Source organism: Myiozetetes cayanensis, unplaced genomic scaffold, assembly GCF_022539395.1.
Source record: "Myiozetetes cayanensis isolate MyiCay16 unplaced genomic scaffold, myiCay2020 scf31, whole genome shotgun sequence".
Taxonomy (NCBI): Eukaryota; Metazoa; Chordata; class Aves; order Passeriformes; family Tyrannidae; genus Myiozetetes; species Myiozetetes cayanensis.
In genome coordinates, this window is record NW_026087533.1 from 3,544,878 (window position 1) to 3,565,207 (window position 20,330).

Here is a 20,330-nt window from a genome sequence, read left to right on the forward strand (position 1 = left end):
GAAATCTTCTAAAGCCAACTTATTAAAGCTCTTTATTAGCCTCAATCAACTTCACTCAGCACCAGCTCCCCCTGTGCCATCTCCTTCCCAGCCCTTACAAACGATGGGCTCGCTCTGTAAATTGTGAATTTAACTTGAGCTCCATTTCATCTCCACGAACTGCAGGATAAGGAGCCATTTCCCAGGAATTATAGTCACCAATATTAGTCCCTGGGTATGGCATTACCATATCTGGGATGATTTAGGGACAGTGAAATCCCTGTGCCATCAAGCTGGGTGATTCTTCTGACACAAATGATCCTGAAACTCAGTATCTGCTTGATGCACTCACTGAATTCAGGCCATTTTCCTTCCTCCTTCCTTTTCCTCCCCACCCGTGGCAGGGCTCAGGGACAGGAGGAGGATGCTGTCACTTTGTCCAAATAATCTAAATAATCAAATAATACAGACTAAAATAATCTTTAATTTGAAGCCCTGTCACTCCAGGCCCTTGTAAACATCTCTCTCCATCTTTCTTGAAGGCTCCCTTTGCTGGAAAGCCACAAATTTCTCCCAAAATTTCCTCATAGCAGAGCTGCTCCATCCCTCTGATCATCTTGGTGGTCTCCTCTGGCCTTGCTCCAACATCTCCATGTCCTTCCCTGAGGAGCCCAGGGCTGGAGGCAGCACTGCAGGTGGGGCCTCACAAGAGAGGATCCTCAGCCTGATTTAGAAGAGGATATTCCCTGTCTTTTCAGCTGGAAAATGACTGCACAGTGTTGCACAGCACTAGTACCCTCCAACAGGAAGAACTGTTGGGGTTTTCACGTGCATTTCCATCAAACTGGTGGTCTCCAGTTTCCAAAAACTCACTACAAACAGGACAGAAACCTGTGCTGATGCAGAGCCCACCCAGCAGACCGGCCTGTTGACTGCACCAGGCAGCACAAATGCCATTCCCAGCAGATACACAGAGGCCATTTTCCATGTAAAATGATTACAATTTAACAGAAAAAAAACTTCCTTTTTAGCTTCAGGCGTTTCTGGCAGGCAGCGATGCAGATTTGTGGTGCCTCTAACCACTAACCATGCCCAGGCTGCAGCACAGAGCTCCTCAGCTTTAATTTACACAACTAATTAGTTGGATTTACTGGCTTTAGCATCCCTCGCCCTCTATTTGCTTAAGGAGAAATAGATGAGCCCTGCGAGTTGAGTCAAGCCCAACAGGCCAATAATTCCAGCGCAGGGCACGTCCAGTGGGAAGCACCTCGGATGTAGCGAGAGTTTGGAATCTCAGCACTAAAAATATCCTTTGATTTCTGTGGAGAAGAGACAGAGCCCTCCCCAAGTCATGGCACAGATCACCTCTTACATATATATATATATATATATATATATATAAAACTCCTTTATAACATCTTTTACATGGGTATGTTTGGATCAGCACCGACATGGATTTCAGACCAGGATAAAGGGAAATACAAGAACATTCCTCTTGGCAACTTGGCCAGCAGCAACCACTTCAGAACCCAGTTCCTTTGGAATTCTCTTTGTAGATGCCCAGCAAGGTAAAACTCTACAAAAGCAAGGTGGGCCGTTTCAAACTTGCAGATTTAAAAATGTAATTATTATTTTACTGTAATTACATTATTGGGTGAAATCCCAATTTCACCACCCAGGCTGTGCCCAAGTCCCAGACCATTCCACAGCTTCAAGACTTGTTCCCTCTGGCACTTGGAAAGTTGGGATTCGTTGGGAAATCCCAAGTTCACACCTCCCACCATCCCAACGACGGGAACAAGGCACAGCGAACCAGAGAGACGGCACAGAACCCCAACAGCCATTCTGGTTATTCCTGGACTCGCTTCCCACTTTTCCCAACACCTCAACCCCACACAGGGCTCCTCCCAAGCTGCATCTCGTGGAGAACGCCCTGGACAACCACCAACCTCCTCTCCCTGCTCCCACTGCTGGGAAGCCACAGCCTGCCAGCAGCCACATCCCACCGGCCAGGAGCTGTTCCTAAGCTGCTTCTTCTGGGTGGGGTTTATTAAAGATTATTAACCAGGATTATTCATCGCTATTTCTATTTGCCAGGGCGAATGTGACATACCAGCTACGGAAACACAAGATGGAGCAGTTCACAGCAGCACATCTCACTGCTCTCTGGAGGTGCAGCCACTCCAGAGCACTTCCCAGCGCCCTGACTCCGAAAACCTCTGGATGTGGAACTCTTGCCCTGCTCGTTTTCACTAGACTCCCTCTGAAATCAGCACAGGTTGAAACAGGTCACTGAACTTAAATCACAAACAGACACTGAAATCCCAGGGAAGGCCAAGCAGAGATGGAGAAGATATTCCAATCTGACAGTCACTGAAGGAGACGTTTACACAGGGGGCTTGGGTTTGGCTCTGCTCTGGAGTCTTAAGTAGCAACTATAAAAATGGTGCATTTCTACTCAACAAATCTCATCTCCTGCTTAGTCACTGCCACAGCCAGGTCTGGATTCGATTAGCAGGAGCAACAATATTCAAATTTAAGTGCAGAAATGTAACACATCATCAGTTTTATGGAGCCAGTTCTGGTTTCACTCCCCAAGAAAAGCTCACCAGAATTTGCTTTTCTCTGCAGCGGCTGCAAGATCACTGTATTCCTGTTTTATACAGTACCATTTTTTTGGATAATAAAGAGGATAATTTATCTCAGTAGATTCACTTACATGCTTCATTTTGGGCCTTCCCGGTAAACCGAGTTTCAAGACATCCTGCAGCAACCTAGTTTTTGGTTAAGGAAACCTTGCTTTTAGGGAAAGAAATCCCCACTTTGCAGTTGTAAATTAAGACTGAATTAATTGTCTGAATGAAAAAAATAAACACAGGCATGCACGCAGAGAGTTCTTAAATGACCTGAGATGAAATAAAGGCAAGAGAAATCAGAAAGCATTAAGAACAGTCCAAGCCAAACCGTATCCAGCTTTATTAAAGGTACTTTTCATGAACAATCATGGTAATTTAGGCAGGACATGGGCTACAATCTGCAACATTTTACAACAACTGTTGAACTCCCCTCCCTTTGTGGACGAGTGAAACGGAAAAGTTGCTATGGAACCGTAGGAATCTTCAGCTCACACTTGTAAGAGGGAAAACTTTTAGAGTGAGGGTGGACACGTTCACACCAGCGCGTTGTTTGACAACTCTGCACAAACCGACCCTGACTTTCTACAGGAGAACGAGATTTAAAAGCAGGTTTCTGTATCTGAAGATCCACAATAGAAAAGAGGAAGTGCAGCTCCCATTTTTCGAGCCAGTATATCCCAAATTAAGACACCAGAAATCCGGATCGCCTGACAAAGGGATTGAGTGTGGCACGTCCCAAAAATGCCGGGTTTTGGAGTGACAGGTAAACAGGGAGGCACCAAGGGAAAACTGGTGGCATTAGGTTTTGGAGTAGGCAACGGCATCTTGGGAGCTCTGATGTTCACCTGGACTCGACCGACACGCAGCATCAGGAATCCCTTCCTCACATCCCTTCAGGAAGGGCCCTTCTTCCAAAAACTGGGGGACTGGAAAAAGCTTTTCTTATTAAAATTTAGGTTTTGAGAAATAGACTAAATGACATTTGCCCCCACTGTGTGTCCCCTCCCCCCACCCCTCCCCACCCTCCCCCAAAACACAACAACGAAGCGGTCTGTGTGCTAACAACATAGCTTAAAAAAAAGTAAACCAAAATTCTGCATTGTTATAAAACTTGATAAAAAATAGTATTTCAAACTGTACAGTCACCAGAAGTACACAGTTATCAAAAATTCACACGTTTTTACTTGGCTTCACCAGCACCTTCGGCTTTCTGTGCCTGGAAAGAAAAAAGGGGGAACCAAGTCAACACATAAAACAAATGGAAACTCATTTTCCTAAGTAACAAATCCCTGAGCAGAACAAGTTCCCTGAGCAGAACAAGTGTTCTCCAGACTGTGGTGCTCTGATTTTTAATAAAATGACAAAACTTTTAACAAATATTAAATCTAGCACTTGAGGCACCGTAAAAGACAACTTAAAGTTGCTTTATGGGCGCAGACTTTACAGAGCCAGAACAGTAACTGGCAACAGCATCTGGCAAACAGACAACTTTAAATCTTTACCAACACCTGCCACGTCTGGGATGTGTCTTTAAGTGTCATGAGCAACGGGTGTAAATAAGCAACAGTTCCTCTTTGTTAGCACAAGCCAAGACCTGTCCCTGTTTGAGAGGGAAAGGAGTAAATCCTGATGCGAGAGAGGGTGCTGTGATACCTGGTCTGTTTTGGCATCTCCGTTTTCTGCAGGGTTGTTTCCCTCCTTGCCAGCATCAGCTTTTCCCTTCTTCCCCTTGGGCACCTTCTCGCTCTTCTGTAAAGGCAAGGTGGTATTTTTGCTGTCAGTGACCCGCACACAGCTGGGTGTTGGCCCCAAGGAACACAGCACAGCTCTGGCTGTGTGTTTAAGGGACTGACAACCACTGTGAAGAGCCTTCACTGCGGTATTTTTAACACAAATTTCGTAAAATCTGGGAGTTTCCGGTGCCACGTTATGAAGTGACAACACAGGTCAGTCTAGTCAAAGGTTTATTAGCTGTTACCAATCAAAGCTAAACCTCACAACCCATTCAGCTCTCAGAGCAGGAGGGACACAACTCACCTTTGGAGCTGCCTTTTTAGGTTTGGGCTCTGGCTTTGGAGGAGCAGGTTTCTGCAAGGGAGAGAAAACTTTGTGTTAGACAATCATGGAGTGGTTTGGGTTGGGAGGGACCTTAAAGCTCATCTTGTTCCACCCTCCTGCTGTGGGCAGGGACACCTTCCACCAGCCCAGGTCACTCCAAGCCCTGTCCAACCTGGCCTTGGATACTTCCAGGGATGGGGCAGCCACAGCTTCTCTGGGCAACCTGTGCCAGGGCCTCCCCACCCTCACAGGGAAGAATTCCCCTTCCCAATATCCCATCTAACTCTGCTTCAGTTTAAGGCCATTCCCCCTCGCTTTATCACTACATGTCCTTGTGACTAGTCCCGCTCCAGGGACTTTTCTTAAAATAACTTATTTCACGTTATTGACTGAAATTATTTTAAAGAGAAACAAACTGCATTTTTAAGACATTCGGCCCAAACAGCTCAGTTTTAGGAAAGCAAGCCAAAACATTTGAAATCGAAGCAGTTACTTGATTTGTCAATTATTTTACCACTCCCATAACACCACACAATGGGGCAGCTCCTTAAGCCAGTAACTTACTCCCAACTAACAACGTTGTCTCCAGAGTACCTACAGCTCTGACACTCACACACCTAATGCTCAATTGTCAAAATACCAAGTGTTGTGACATCTCTGCCCAGCAAGAGGGTACTCACAGCAGATAACCTCGCTGATCTCCGTTGTGGCTGTTGAAAGAGGAAAATGATTGAGTTTTAATGCCATGGAATATGAACTCTCAAAAGCTCATCAAGAAACTCTCAACTTCAAAGTAGTAAAACCCCCAGAAATTATGTTTTTAGCTCCCTTTTTCTCCCGTTCTCAAGAAACACAAGGCTATGTCATTGAAACCACTAATAGCTGATGACAGTTAAGTAGAATTTTCATGTTTAAAAGCAGATTTTTCTCGATTAAAAGACTCTCAAGACTTTGAAAAGTCAGAATCAATTCAGACCAACTCTTCCCCCCCCAAATATTCTGATAAAGTTAAGCCCCATCTTCCAACGGAAACACTTGATCCAACTTTCCCCAAAACACCAAAGTTCTTACCTCATCCTTAACTTTGGCCTTATCGCCCTTGGTCTCTCCTTCAGCCTGGGGACACAGGTTGTAGGGACAGGTGATGGGAGGGGGGATACAAACACACACACACACGCTCAGGCACCACCAGCCGCTATTTTAACCCCCATGGGGGAGCATCCCCACAGCACCATCCCCACGGGCACCATCCCCACGGCCTCAGCCCCTCCCCGCGGGGCCAGGGCGGGGGATCCCGGGGCACAACCCCACACCGACCCACGCCGGGCGGGGCGGGCGCTGCCGGGGCTGTCTCTGTGTAGTGTGTGCGGTGTGTGGGGAGGGTCGATGTCCCCTCAGGGCCTCCCCCCCTCCCCTCCCGCCCCCGCCGTTTTGGCGGCAAAGCTTTGCCGCCGCTTCCCGCCCTTTCCTGCCCCACACCGGCGCTCCCCTCCTCCTCCTCCCCCACCCCCATCTCCCTTCCCCTCACACCGACCTCCCGCCAAAACCAACCGGTCCGGACCGGCGGGGACCCGCCGGGGCCCCTCCCGCCCTTGCGCGGGGCCCCCTCCCCGGGAGCGGGCCCCTGCCGAGGCCTCGCGCCGCCGTTACCGCCCCTGAACGGGAGGGAGGAAAGCAGGGGGGTTGTTTTAGCGCTTAGTCTGCTCCTCTCTCCCTCCCTCCCACAGGCGGCTCCGTGATGGGGGAAGGGGGAAGGACACCGTGAGGAGGGGGATGGGGAGGACAGCGGGAAAGGGGGGAAAAAAAAGGACACCGGGGAGGATGAGGAGAAGGGAGAGGGGGGGCGGCAGCACCACGTACCTTTCTCTTCGGCATGGCTCCCTATGTGTGTGTGTGTGTGCGTGTGGTGTGAGTGTGTGAGGGAGAGCGGAGCGCGCTGGGCGGCGTGAGGGGGCGGAGGGAGGGAGGGGGAAGGTGGGAGGGGGGAAGAGCGAGCGAGCCGGGCGCGCTGTGGTGGTGGGGGAAGCGGTGCCGGCGGGTTGGCAGCTCGGTGCGCGCGGGCAGGGGGAGGAGGAGGAGGAGGAGGAGGATGGAGGAGGTGGAGGAGAGGGGGCCGCACCGCGTTAAGGCTCGCGCGGCGCTGGTGTTCCCCGACCCCACTAATTGGAATCGGGTGTTTATAAAGTTTTATATAGAGCCGGACGCGGCCCAACCGGTTCCAGCCGGATCCCCGCCGCCCCGCGCGCCCATTGGCCCGCGCGGGTCACGTGGGTGGGGCCAAAGGCGGGGAGGGGGCGAAGTGGATGGGTATGTGTGTGTGAGGGGGGGGCGCGCGCGCAGTCCCCCCCCCCTCCTCCTTCAGCGCGGGAAACCCTCTGAGGGGACGTGAGGGGCAAGGGGGGGGGGGAGCAAATTAAAAAGGGTGTGGGGGAAAAGGTGAAAATTAAGGATGTAAAAATGAAAAAAAAAAAAAAAAAAAGAGAGGGGTGGAGGGGAATATACCACCCCCTTCCCCACACACACACCCACACCCCCTCGCGCTCAGGTGAGCGGAGCTGTTCGTTCAGCACCCTCCGGGAGAGAGGCCGAGGGTGGTCTCTCATCGGAGGAATCGCCCAGAGCCCCCCCTTTTTTACCCCACCTCCATCCTGAGATGTGTGGGGGGAGAGCTGTATCCGGCACTGCTGGAAGGAAAAGAGGAGGGGGAAAAAAAATAAATGTTAAAATGCACTAAGATGATGGTTAAAGGGATCAGGACAGGTGATTGATGGCCGTGCCAGGCGGCTCAGGGAGTTGGGCTGCTTCCAGGGGGGGACATTCCTCACACCTGGCAGAGCCACAGCCCCCGAGCTTCAAATCTAAGGATCTTCATCACAACTTCCTTGTGCCCCAAACTTCTCACTTTTTAATTGAAAATCATCCTGAAAAACAGCCCAGTGAACAACCTTTCCCTCCCCAGCTCCCTTCCCTTCTCTAGGCCTTTTCAGGCCTTGAGAGCACATCTTTCCAGCCGTGCTGATTTTTCCCCATCTTCACCCCATAAACGTGAATTATGAAGTTCAGTTCTCACTGACAGAAGGCTGTGGCTCTATTCCCACAGATTCACTGGAAAGATGGGACTCCTGAAACTCCCAAGTTTGCCTGGGTAACTTATGCCCACCCTCTAATAAAGGCAGGTTTACAGGGGAAATAACTGGAATTATATTTACTGGAATAACTGATGCAGTAGGATATACAAACTCAGGTAATACAAACCTTCAGCCACTGCTTGAGGGACTTTTCCTCCTCCCCTACTCCAGCGATGCCTTTTATAAAAGGGATTATTAAAACTTCTCCTACAAACCTTTTGTAAACCAGATCCTTCACTTACCACACCTGCAGCAGTACTTTGTGGAAAGCCACCACTGTGGCTTTGGTCACCTGTAGAATCATAACACAATGGAAAACCTTTTTTTTTTTTTTTTTTTAAGGCAAAGATACATTTTTTGGGTAGAAGAACCTCCCCATCAGCCAGGCAAAGCAGACTGGACAGTGTTCCATCTCGTGGAGAGTGCATTATTCCCACAGTTTCCTGAAATGTGGAGAAAATACAGCAAAAGAAGTTTAAAAATCAACAACTCCCATCATCTCAGCACACCTTTATCCAAATTCTATTTGCTACATACACAAGAGGTGGTACCTGCACGTGCAGCTTCGCTTGGCCAAGCTTTGGGATATCATCAAACTGCTCAAACTAGACTGTAAAAAAGAACCTTCAAATCACTCCCAGGCTAACAGGAATCACATGAGGAGCCTGTCACAGCTTAAATATTATTATATTAGACCTGGATGCCAACTTCATCACACCTTAGAATAAGCAGCTCTATGTACTTTTAAACATTCAGCTTATTTTTTAAATAACTTTGGTATGAATATGCTTTATTCCCCGCTTGACAACGCAGTTATCCTCTTCACAATCACATGCCAAGTGCTCACTTTGCAGCACTTACAAGTCTTTTAAATCTGCATTTTCTAGTTTGCACCTGGAGGTAAAAAGAAACACTTCAAACCCAGCAATAGCTGGTACTGCCACACCTGTGTGCGCATGAGGAACAAAAACAAAAAAATCAAGACGTTCACTTATATTTGGACCATGGGGACAGAAACGAGGAGAAATTAGAGACGGAAACAATCTTGGAAATCAGCTTGTCCAGCTCCCTGCCAATGGAAAACTGAGAACAAACAACACTCCACAGCTGCTCTGGCCACTCCTGCTAAAATCAGCCAAATAGCCCTTCTGAACCATGTTGGCTGGGGTCAGGGCTTGGGTTTGGCTACTGTATTCCTGAATTAAGCCCACCCATATTCCCTGGAACTCAGCTCTGGAGAGGGCTCAGAGGGATTTGGCATTCTGTAGCCATCACCTGGGTTTAGCTAACTTCTTTTCCTCTCTAAGCCATGAGGTTAATTCCCAACCAAATCCTTTTTCCTTGCCTGCTCGGAGCCTTTCCCAAGGTCAGTCTGGTCCAACACCAGCATCTTCTGCACTTGGGTTTTCCCCACACTGCTCAGAGGGGTCACAGGACCCGGTGAAGCTCTGGAGTATCTTTTTTGTCTTGACATCAAGGCTGGCAACACCTTTTTTAGCTCTTTGGAAACCCAAGAGCAGATCTATCCAACCCAGCAGAGTCAGGGAAAAGACAAGATGCTGTTCCAAAGCAGGCAGTGGGGAATGTCCCTGACACCAGGAATAATCCTCTCCCTGCCAGAAAGCAAAGCTCCCCTGATGGGACAGCAGAGGAAATCTCAGCAGAAGATTCCCTACTGCAGAGCCATGGAAAGAATTCAAGCCCAAGGACTGATTTAAGGGGACTGAATTGGTTTGGCTGGGCCAATTCCCGAGGAGTCAAACAGAACTGGAGGCTCATTGCAGCTCAACTTCTTGTCACCGAGGGTGCAGGCATTGCCTGCCATGGCGGCAGGGAGGTGAGACAGGACGGCATCACCTTCCTCAGCAGCATTCACAGCACTAGAGAGGGTCACAGTCCCTGTCCCTGCCCTCGGGCAGGGCCAGCGGGGACGGCAAGTCCTAGAGCAGCCCTGCACCCCCACTGCAGGGCCACACCAAGCCAGCTCCTCCGGGCAGCAGCTGCTCCCTCTAAAAGTTGTCTTCCCGAGGTGGCCCAGCCCCTGTGTCATGCAGACACCGTGCACAATCTCTCAAAGAAGTCTGCTCTCTTGTGCTCCAGGGCCTGCAGGAAGCCCTGGATCCTCTCCTCCCGCATGGCCGTGCATTTCTGCAGCAGAGTCCGTCGGCGCCGGGAGTCTCCGTGGGACGCACACCCTTCCTGCTGCAGCTTCCTCGTCACATAATCCTGATCCCTTTCCATCTGCTGTCGCCTCCTCTCCTCCGTGTAGGAGTCTCTGGCCTTCTGGAGTGAAAAGCAGGGCACTGTTAGCACCTCACCAGGCCTCCCAGCTCACCTGTGGTACAGCTGTGAGGCAGCACAGGCTCTGCTTGCCCATCAACCTGCAGGTTAAATGAAGGGTGGCTCTGGCTCTGCCTCCTCCACTTGGAGGCTGCCTGCTTGACTGGCTATAAAAAAATACAAGGATATCCTTCTGGACCTTTCCCCAAGACACAACTCTGCTCACACTTAGTTAAACCAGGTAAAGGTCACAACACATTGTGGAAAACCCTCAGATATTGGAATCAGAGGAACAGCTACAAGAGAACATTTAAAGCCCAGACGTGCACACTGCTGTTCTCACCAGTGTCATCACAGCATCTTTGATCCTGTTCCCCTGGCAGCTGAAAGGGTTTAGGGGATTCAGAACAATGATTTATAGGGCAATTCTCTGAGCAGATGATCAGGTATTGAGCTAATCAGCTTCAGAATAAAAGCAGGAATGGGCTCAGCATTCCCAAATGCCTGTGATCTAATAATGTACTGGCTTGAGACACAGCAGGATGGGCAGGAATAAGGCAAAGGCAGGAGCCATCCTTGCCTACCCTCCAAGTATTTGAAATCTTTTGTTGGAGAACACCACTTTCAGATTTCTCCTTATTGCACATGTCCTGGCCTGCAGCCTCCAACAACACAAACACAGCAGCAGCAGCACGCAGGAATATCAAGCTTCTATTTTTAAAAACAGTTAAACTGGTCATTGTGACATAACCTAACACACACACACACACACACACACACTTAGGGAGTGCTGGTCTTTCAAACAGGCAAGGAGAAATAATTACTCTAATGAGAGCCTGACTCACTTTTCCCCACACTTTCCCTGAGCCCAAGTCTGGCACTGGAAATCAGCTTTTGTTGTGCTGGGAATGAGAGCAGAAAGATTCCCAGCTACAAAACCCCCACTGAATGGATGCACTGCAGGGCTGTAGCCCTGCTGATGTGAAATGCAGGGACCATCAGCCTGCTCAGCAGAAGACTTCCACCCTCAACGTGAAATTCTGTTTTTTCACCAGAAAAGGCTGGGCCTGACCCCTGCGTGGGGCAGGCTGGGCAGAGAATGCATTCTGTATTCCCTCCCTAGATCTACCAGGCCCCAAAAGCAGATCTAGCTGATCCTGGGACTACCAGTTGAGCAGCAGGGTAACTGGAAAATTAAGACAGCAGCCATTCATTGTGATGCTGCTTGAGTCAATGGAAGGAGGAAATCTTCTATCAAATCCTTCCTAATCAAGTTTTTTTTGTCACCCCTTCCATCCAGCTGCCCATCTACCCCCAAACTGCCTCCAGCATCACAAAATTCAGCAGCACATTCCCAAAGCAGACACAGCTGCTAGAATATGTGCTGGCTTCTCAAGTCACCCCCTGGCCCCACCAGCCTCACTGACAGCAACCCTTTTACCAAGGGAATTTGTTTCATGAGATCTAGGTACTTTTGCCTTTCAAGATCATCTATTTTAAATGAAAAAGAAAAAAAAATCCAGCTCCTAAATCTCAGCAGTTCCTCTGAGGGGATACATCCTTCCTTTGCACAATTGTGAGGTCTCCCTTGAAGCCTTGCAGCTTTAGATACTGCAAAGTGGGCCTTCCAGGGAGCAAAACTGACCAGAGAACAAATGTGGACAATAAGAAACCTTGATAATAGCATGGCATGAGCACATCCAGCCACAAAACCAGGACTAAGAAAAGATGAGGATAGCTGGGAACAGAAGCAGCGTTTGTTACCAGTCAGAAACCAGCACCAGGAGCAAAGTCAGAACAGTGACCTTACTGTTCCAGACAGAGGCCAAGCTCATGGCAATGACAAACACTACTGCCTTTTTTGCTTCCCTCTTCATGCAGAAGGTGAACTGCCATTAGCTGTACTAACACAATGAACTGCTGGTAGGAAAAGGGCACACTTGGGCCAGAAATAGGAATAAAAGAGGTTAAGGACGTGGAGAGTTTGGATGCTGCCAGACTGACTGCACCTGATTAAATTCAGCCATAACCATGGCTGGCTGTAATCTCTTTGACAACTCTCAGAGGTGAGCAAGGTCCCTGAAGGTAGAAAAGGGCAATGTAATGCCTGTCTTTAAAAAGAGGACCCAAATAATTAAGGAACAGACACACTCAGCAACTAGATATGGTGGAGGTTAGGAGTCACCACCCCAAGGTCCTCCTCCTGCCAATTCCTGCTATCTCTGTTCTACAGGCTGCTGCCCCCCAAACTTCCTTATCAACAGCTCCAGCTCCCACACTTGTTTTGCTTATAAACAGCCAGATTACTAAGCCACTACTCAGTTGGCCAGATTTATCTGAACCAGGTCACGGAGAGCTCACAACAACAGATCTAAGAGGAGAGGAACAATGTCAGTGGGAACAATCCCTTCAGCGGGTACATCTGGACCCACCAGAAAAAGGACACTTGTCCACAGACTCACAGCTCAGGCAGCCCCACTTCAGCTCCCAGAAAGGAAACTCTAAACCCACTTGTTACAGCCCTCAAAACAACAGGGGGGGTAGAGGAAGAGCACGGAAATTCTGCCTGCTCGTTCCAGTGTGAGCTCAACAGTCTTGGCCTAAACCACTGACGAAGTGTTTAACTGGTTGTTTATGAGCAGTGAGTAACACAGACAGGGGTGGCTTTAGACATTTTGGGCATTGCTGAAAGCAGAGGAGTCTGGCCTCACTAAGATGTTGTAACAAGCCACATGGGTACAACGGGAGCAGCAACACATCTGGCACGAGCTGCTGCTGAAACAGGATCTTAACTAACAATTCCTGTTCCCACTTTGCACCCTCTCACCTGATCTCCAGCTGTGCAGGTAACACTTGGTTGTTGAGCTTTGCCTCCCTGGGGCTCCCTTACCTGTAAAGCACCGTAGTTCATCTGGAACCGAAGGATTGCCTCACACAAGTTCCAAAAGGAATATTCTGGCCACAGGACTGATTGAAACACCAGGCAAGAATGGGATGTCTGCAGAAAGCAAGATCACCAACAGTTCAATCAAGATGCAGCTCTGTTGGGTAAGCTATGCCAGTTTCCCCACAGAGGTTTTACCTATGCTGTGTTATCAGATTCTACTTAAAGTGAGATAAATACCAGCCAGGAGAGTTTGAAATTGCACAATGCAGAGTCTTTCTAATTACTTTTTAATGCTGGGACACCAGTCATCCAGTCCTGCAAAGACATCAGAATTCTTTCTAATGCTGTGCTGGTCTTCATAGGGGTATTTTTAATAGCTTAAGCATCACAGACTTATAAACCAAACTAAAATAGCAACACTGGAGTACCAAAGTCTAAGGGAATAACAGTTGAACTGAGGTTCAGGACATGACATTTAAGCCATTCTTCAAATGACATGCAGTGATACTCCTTACTGCCCACTCATGGCATTTGAAGTGCTTAATGAAGCCATTAATGAATTGTGGTGCAAAGACAACCTGAAAGGTTTCATCGTTCAGCTCGAGGGTAAAGCCTATTTTTGCCATCAGGTTCCTCAAAATTGCAGGTAAATGTGTTCCTATGGCCATTACCAAAAAATCTAACACTTAAAAGGACTCCTCTGCCACTGAGAGGAGCAAGCAAAGTGCTGTTTCATAGCACTGACACCCATCCAAGGCACAGGTGTGCCCAAAAATGGAGGGAGGAGAGGGGGATGCCTTGGTAGGTAACCACAACTCAGGCCTGAGAGCTTCTGAGAACTTGCCAATTAAATAATTTGGAATGGGAACATTTGATGTGGTTGCTTAAAGGCAATTGTGTTTTGGCTCCAAACTGTATATGCAAAACAACGTGTGAGGTTTAAGTGAAGCAGCTTGACTCAAATGTTCTCTTACAAGCAGGTCAACACTGCTTGGCACAGGAGAGAGTGAAATGGAAGCAGCTTTGGGTATTTTAACTGCTAATACGTGAACTTTTTATGCATTAGGAACTTATTATGTTTTAGCTTAGCAGCCCAGTCATGCTGATTTGGCTTTGCCACCCTCAGAACCTGCCATGTGGGGTCTTGTTTTGTGATGGAAGTCAAAAGGACTCCTGAAACTGTGACAACTCAGGCATATACATTAGATGTACATTACAGGGCTACACCTCTAGCTGACATATGACAAACATCTCTCCCAGGAAACGTACTGCCAGGTTAAATTAATCAAAGCCAGGAATTTACCACTCAAATGAGGAATTACCTAAATGTGAGGAGCGGAGCAAAAGGATGAGCAGTTCAGGATTTCCTTGACTGCTGTCACCTAGGCTGATTTGTGATTCATTATTAAGTGTTTTCAGGATGATACAACATCAGATTTGTGCTGCAAGGTATTTTAGGCAAGAAACAGATTCCCTCAGAGGTGCCCCAGTCCATCCAAGAAGTTGCCTAACCCTTGGCAGAGAGAGTTTCAGAGCCCTCACCTCAGCTCACACCTGGAGTCAGGACAACACTAGCACTCTTTGAGGTAGAGATGGAACATTTCAAGGAGAAAAGAAGGACTTTACCTGCCAGAGCAAGAAATCACTCAAGCGAACCTCCCCAGAGGTCCGGATCAGGAGGTCGGGGTCGGGGGAGTTGTTGGTGTACAGACACTTATCGAGCAAGGATTCTGACACATCGCTAGAAGACAGACACAGTTCATTAATTTATTATCCTGACCTGAAGGATGTGGCACTACTTAATCAGGCAGGTTAAAACTGCCACCAGCTTGCTTCTGGTGGGCACTGCTGGCTGCTCCACAGGCTATTCCAAATGCTCCTTCAGCTTTCCCCCACAGAGCATCCCTCTCCATGCTCTTTGAAACATAACACAGTGGTGGAACCAGACTGTGAGGGTTTCCAGCTGGAGCAGAGAGCAGAGTGTAACTACTCCATCTCCTTCAGGGTGGAGGAACAGTGCAGTATTCATGATTCATCTGTTGTTTGACCTCATAGCTAAGACTGTCAGCCAAGCAGCCAATTGTTGTGACATAAAATCTGCCTTCACATTTGAACTAACTTAAGACACAGAGCTAAATTTCTTGTCTGTCTGGGTTGTGTATCTATCCCCATGACAACTGAAATAATAAAAACCAAACATTGCATAGTAACTTTCAGTCATTTGTTCCAGTCCTACTGGTTTAATGAGATATACTTAAAAGCCACTTGGCTTCTGATGCAGTGTAGATGGCAAGAGAGGCAGGAGTCATCCAGCAAGCCTCACAGAGAAAGCCAAGAGTTACCTGGGTTCGAGCAGTCCTTGTTCCACCCCCCAGGCCATCTCCCTCACAGCATTGCTGATCTCATGTCTCGATGTGTATGCAAAGCAGACATTTAGAAAACATCTGAAAAGAGGAAAAGATGTGAAAGGCTAATCCAAGGAAGGTCCAGCAGGTGACAGTTATGTGTGACTGTGGGACAAAGATGAAAAAAAGAGGTGTAGCACGTCTGCCAAGTCTCAGCCTTCAGGAAGAAGAGGGAAGATGGGAGGTGTCAGCAATTTCAACTGAGTGGTACTTACTTGTTGTAGTTCCTGGTTGCCAGCACAGCCTGGGCAATCAGCTCCTGAATATCCACGGGCAGGAGTGGCAGGTCCCCGAGGACACGGATACACACCCCGTGCTTCTTCAGGTTCTCCCTACACCCAACAACAAGAGTGAGGACCACAGAAAACACAGCACAAGCGCCACATCTGCCCTGTGTTACATCCACCAACAGCTTCAGCAAAGCTGAGGATTGCAGAAAGGCAGCAGGTGTGCAAAGCTGGCTTGGATTTGATCATCCCAAACCATTCCATAGAGGGAAACTGATCATTCCCCACACAAGGTCCTGAGGCACAGACACATCTCTCCATACATTCTGCTTCAGCTGCACCCTGTGGGACACAGACAGACATGGGAGGACTCTTACTGTTCTTCCAGGAGGCGACTGAACTTCTGTCTTGCCAGGTCCATCAGTCCATCCACCTCCTCCTTGGAGCGTTTGAAGTTCTCAATACTAAAGGCATAAACAGTCACCTCCTGAATGCCCAGATTTAAGCACCACCGTAGTGTCTGCAAGAAGACAAAATATAACATAAAATGACTGAGACAATCAGAGAGGCCAACAAGACCCAGCTTCTCCACTGTAAAACCCTCCTGTCGTTTCTCACGATGCCAAGACTGGATCAAAAGAAGCAACCGTCAAAAGCTGACAGTGAAACCCACTGGATGGGAATTTCAGGTTCATTTTGAAGAACAGAAGGAAAATAGCACTTCCTGAGGATGAGAATCTATGCCAGATATGGGACTAAGCCAGTCAGGGAAAGTACCTCTTGTAGGTAACATTATAAATTTTATAGTGCTGTACCTTTCAAAACTTTTTCCAACCTGTTTCACAGACAGAAAAGCTTCAAGATCTGGAAGGCAGATATTTTAACTGAGTATAACACTGAGGGGAAAACAGTTGATTAGAATGACTCTGTAAGATAACAAGGAGAGAGGAGCTGAAGCCGCGAATCCTGATGACAAACGTCAGCTCCAAGGACGGGCCTGACTCTGGTGAAGAGAATGAACACAAAACACCAGTCCAGCAGCAAACACAGCTCCAACTTGCACCACACCAAGGCATCAAACACCCTTCCCACCTGTGCCAGCTTATCAAAGCCTTGTGAGTGTCCCTGCTGTCTCTCCACGTGACACTTCTGGGCGTACCGGCGGTTGCCATCCATGATGAAGGCGACGTGCTTGGGCATTGGACCTGCCTGGAAAACAGGGAGAAACACAACAGACCTGAAGGGGAACAGGCACCTCAGCCACAGGGAGTTCAGCCTCACTGGTTCTGGCAGCCCTGCCTGCTTGTAGGAGTGCAAGGGTGTGAAATCTGCGGCTGGAATGAGTAAGGGGTTCATTTCCTCTTTGTCAACCCCAATTTGGGGTCTCCAGAAAATATGTCAGTATTGACAATTGGCTAAATTAAAAAGCAGCTTTACCCTCCCTGCTCAGGAGAGCAGCACTGCCACAGCAACCTCTCTGCAGCCACAGGGGAGGGTGTACACAGTTTCCTGCTGCATTTTTTTATACCTCGAGGGCCTTTTCACAGTTAACTTATAAAAAAAAAAAACCAAACAAAAAGAAGGTCATAGGACTTCCCTCCACAAAGAGGACTATTCCTTTCCACTGACCTCACTGGGCCTGAAGGGCAGCACCACCAGCCTCAAGCCTCTGCTGAGCAAGGACAGAATTTTCCTAGGACTGGTGAGTTATTATTCTAATCCAGAGAAACTCAGTTTCATTTCTTAAGCCTCCCAATTCAACCATCCCTCTTCTCTCCCTCCTTCCCATGCCCTGCCTTCATCAGCAAGGGCACACAGCACGGAAGGCTGGCAGTGTAAGCTCATTATTGGCAAGCTCTGCCTACAGCCTTGCTCTTTTTCAAGACTAAGCTTAAATAACCTCCCACCCTGGAGTGCTGCTCAGGGATGTACATCCCGTGCCAGCATTAAGTGCACCCTTGCCAGCACTGCTCCCTTTCCAGAGACACTTCCACCCTGCACCCTGGTGAACCTGCCAGTTCTTTACCCATCCCTTACCTTAATGATGTTGGCACAGAACCTCTCTATGATGCTCAGCTCGCCCTCTCTGATCCACGACATGTTTTACCCAGCGCTCCTTTTCCTTTTTCAAGGGGAAGATGAAAATAAAGGGGTTAAAGACGATTGTTTGAGCCCAAAGCAAACAAGCCACCTTGGAAAGAAACAGCTTTGACCTGCTGTTCTGGAGCCCTTTATAATGCCTGCACAAGTCCTTTGATAAGCAGGCAATTGGGAAGCTCAGGAATGAGCTCTGGAATTTTCCAGCTGTGTCATCCAAGTGAATCCTTGCTGGTGGCAAGGAAAACCAGCACTGAGACCTCCAGCCAAGCTGGTACAGACACACAATTTGGGTGCCACCAGCACAAACTGACTTTTGGTGTTGGAAATCCTTTAAATGAAACCACAACCTGCACCACCAACTGCCCTGTGCCCATGTCACCCACTGGTACTTGTTTGCCTTCACAAATAAAGAGCTTTGGCCTCTGCAGCTCTAAAAATATTGTGATTTGTTGTTTTGTTTGTTTGGTTGGTTTTTTTTACCACAATATCTGCACATCAAATCTTAAGATGTGGTTTGAGTTAACGAGTTTACTGAATTCCCACATTTCTTCAGGTCTCCCAATCAGGAACACTGAGAGACGTGGGCAACATCAGCAACGCTGGGAGAGCTGTGGGGGCAACAGCCCAGATCCAGCCACCTGGATATCATTTCACCTCCAGGGGCAGAGGCAGATTCAGTGACACCGATGGCACTATTGTTCTATGTGGGCTTTCTCTGCCTGGTCCCTCAGGAAGGGATCTCTACCCACAAGACATTAAGGTGAGGAACTGCTGAACCTGTTAAAGCTCTTAACCCTCCCCTTGCGCAGCTCGGGCTGAGAACACCCCAACGCCAGCTCTGGCTGCTCATCAGCCTTTTAGGGGCGATTTCACACAGTCATCTTCAAGATAACCCTTCCCAGAGCAGCCCCTCGTCTGTGCGCCGGGGCAGAGCCGTGACTCGTCCCCCAAAAGCCCCGGGACGCCGCTGCCCCCGCCCGCGGCACCGAGCGGGGGAAGGACCCGCCGTGACTCAGCTCCCCACAGCCCCCCCGGGCGAGGGGGAGGCGGGCACGGGGCGGCCCTCGGGCCTTCACCACCGCCACCCCCGAGGGGTTCCCGGTGCCCTCCCCCGCGGTGCTATCCCGGTTCTCTCCGGTGGCCAATTCCCGGTGCCTCCCGGGCCTTCCCCCCCGTGCCCGATTCCTCTCCCCAGCCTCCACCCGCTGGCCGGTTCCTGCTCGGTTCCTGCCCGACACCCGCTGCCCAGTCCCCCCCGCCCCGGTGCCCGGTACCTGCCCCGGTCCCCTCCCGGCATCCCGCCGGTGCCCAGCTCCTGCCCGGTACCGGCGCCCTCCCCGCTTCCCTCCCGGTGTCTGGTACCTCCCCCGCTCCCCGGTTCCCTTCCAGAGCCCGGTACCTCCCTCGGTCTCCTCCCGGTATGCCGGTACCGCCCCGGTCCCCTCCAGGTCTCGGTACGTACCCCGGCAGCCTCCCAGTTCTCCCCGGTGCCCGGTTACCCTGCCGGTGCTTGGTACCTGCCCCGGTTCCTCCCTGCATGCCCCCGTTCCCGGTCCCATTCCCGTTCCCATTCCCGTTCCCGGCCCCGTTCCCGTTCCCGGCCCCGTTCCCGTTCCCGGCCCCGTTCCCGTTCCCGGTACCTGTCCCTCTCCCGCCCCGCCGCTGTGCCCTCAGCCTCGGCCGGAGGGTGACGTGCCCTTCCGCTTACGTCACCGGCGGCGCGCGGGGCGGGGCGGGGCCGCGCGCGTGCGCGGGGGCCGTGAGGGGAAGGGGGGGGCCATGGCGGGGGGACCCTCCCAGAGCCTGAGGGGGATCCGAGGGACATGGGGAGGGACGGGACACAGAGAAGGGCTTCCCGCTGTCTGAGGGCAGGGCTGGGTGGGATATCGGGAGGGAATTCCTCCCTGGGAGGGTGGGGAGGTCCTGGTTGCCCAGAGGAGCTGTGGCTGCCCCCATCCCTGGAAGTGTCCAATGCCAGGTTGGAGCAATCTGGAATAGTGGAAGGTGTGGGACAAGATGACCTTCAAAGTCCTTCCCAACCCAAACCGGTCTGTGATGTTTTTTTTTGGATACCCCAATTCCCTGCCCTGACACCCGTTCTGGGCTCTGGGCTCCTCAGCCCCAGGGGAGAAAAACAAGAGTAACCACGCACACACACACAGCATCACCAGCAGCCATTGCCCGTGGTCTTTATTAGTTTTATTTTTCTTTTCCCCAGACAACATTTTACATAGTTGGTACAAAAAAAAAACACCCCCCAAAAATAAAATGAACAGGAGGGGGTGGGGGGGGAGAAAAACCTGCGGCGATAGGAACTGGGGAATCTCACTGCAGGGACTCCAGCAGGGAATCTCTTTGGAAAAGTGTGATTTACTCAGGGCTCACCCTGAGCCTCACACACACACACACACTGATTTATCCCCCCCCTCCCACCCCACTTCATAAAACTTCACGGGTTTTGACACAAACTTTGGTTGCTAGCAGTAAACATGGGTTACATTCTTCCGTCTCCTCGCAGACAATTTTTGGGGGGACTCGAGGCTTTTCGCCCCAGGGCAAGACACCCCCCCCCTTCCTAAGGAATATCTTTATTTTATTCCTCATACATTCAAAACACTCCCGTGTCACAG

At 49.8% G+C, this 20,330-nt stretch overlaps 2 protein-coding genes across 4 annotated transcripts; both read right to left on the reverse strand.

Annotated features, from left to right (window-relative positions):
* Positions 1 to 2,926: 2,926 nt before the first annotated feature.
* HMGN2 (high mobility group nucleosomal binding domain 2) lies at positions 2,927 to 6,707 on the reverse strand. The gene is made up of 6 exons (XM_050326501.1): positions 6,534 to 6,707; positions 5,745 to 5,789; positions 5,354 to 5,383; positions 4,653 to 4,703; positions 4,269 to 4,364; positions 2,927 to 3,831 (listed from the first exon to the last, which is right to left on the reverse strand). Exons 1-6 carry the CDS (start codon positions 6,546 to 6,548, stop codon positions 3,796 to 3,798), a joined length of 273 nt encoding a protein of 90 aa, XP_050182458.1. The 5' UTR covers positions 6,549 to 6,707; the 3' UTR covers positions 2,927 to 3,795.
* Positions 6,708 to 7,959: 1,252 nt separating this feature from the next.
* DHDDS (dehydrodolichyl diphosphate synthase subunit) lies at positions 7,960 to 19,409 on the reverse strand. 3 transcript variants are annotated; one of them, XM_050326486.1, is made up of 9 exons: positions 19,341 to 19,409; positions 17,638 to 17,722; positions 16,693 to 16,809; positions 15,978 to 16,120; positions 15,589 to 15,705; positions 15,311 to 15,412; positions 14,595 to 14,709; positions 12,972 to 13,079; positions 7,960 to 10,084 (listed from the first exon to the last, which is right to left on the reverse strand). In XM_050326486.1, the coding sequence occupies exons 2-9, from the start codon at positions 17,698 to 17,700 to the stop codon at positions 9,848 to 9,850; spliced, it is 1,002 nt and encodes a 333-aa protein (XP_050182443.1). In that variant the 5' UTR covers positions 17,701 to 17,722; positions 19,341 to 19,409; the 3' UTR covers positions 7,960 to 9,847. The 3 variants fall into 3 exon arrangements, with proteins under 3 accessions (XP_050182443.1, XP_050182445.1, XP_050182444.1); XM_050326488.1 differs by lacking the exon at positions 19,341 to 19,409 and adding an exon at positions 19,218 to 19,236; XM_050326487.1 differs by lacking the exon at positions 19,341 to 19,409 and adding an exon at positions 19,163 to 19,201.
* Between the last annotated feature and the right edge of the window lie 921 nt (positions 19,410 to 20,330).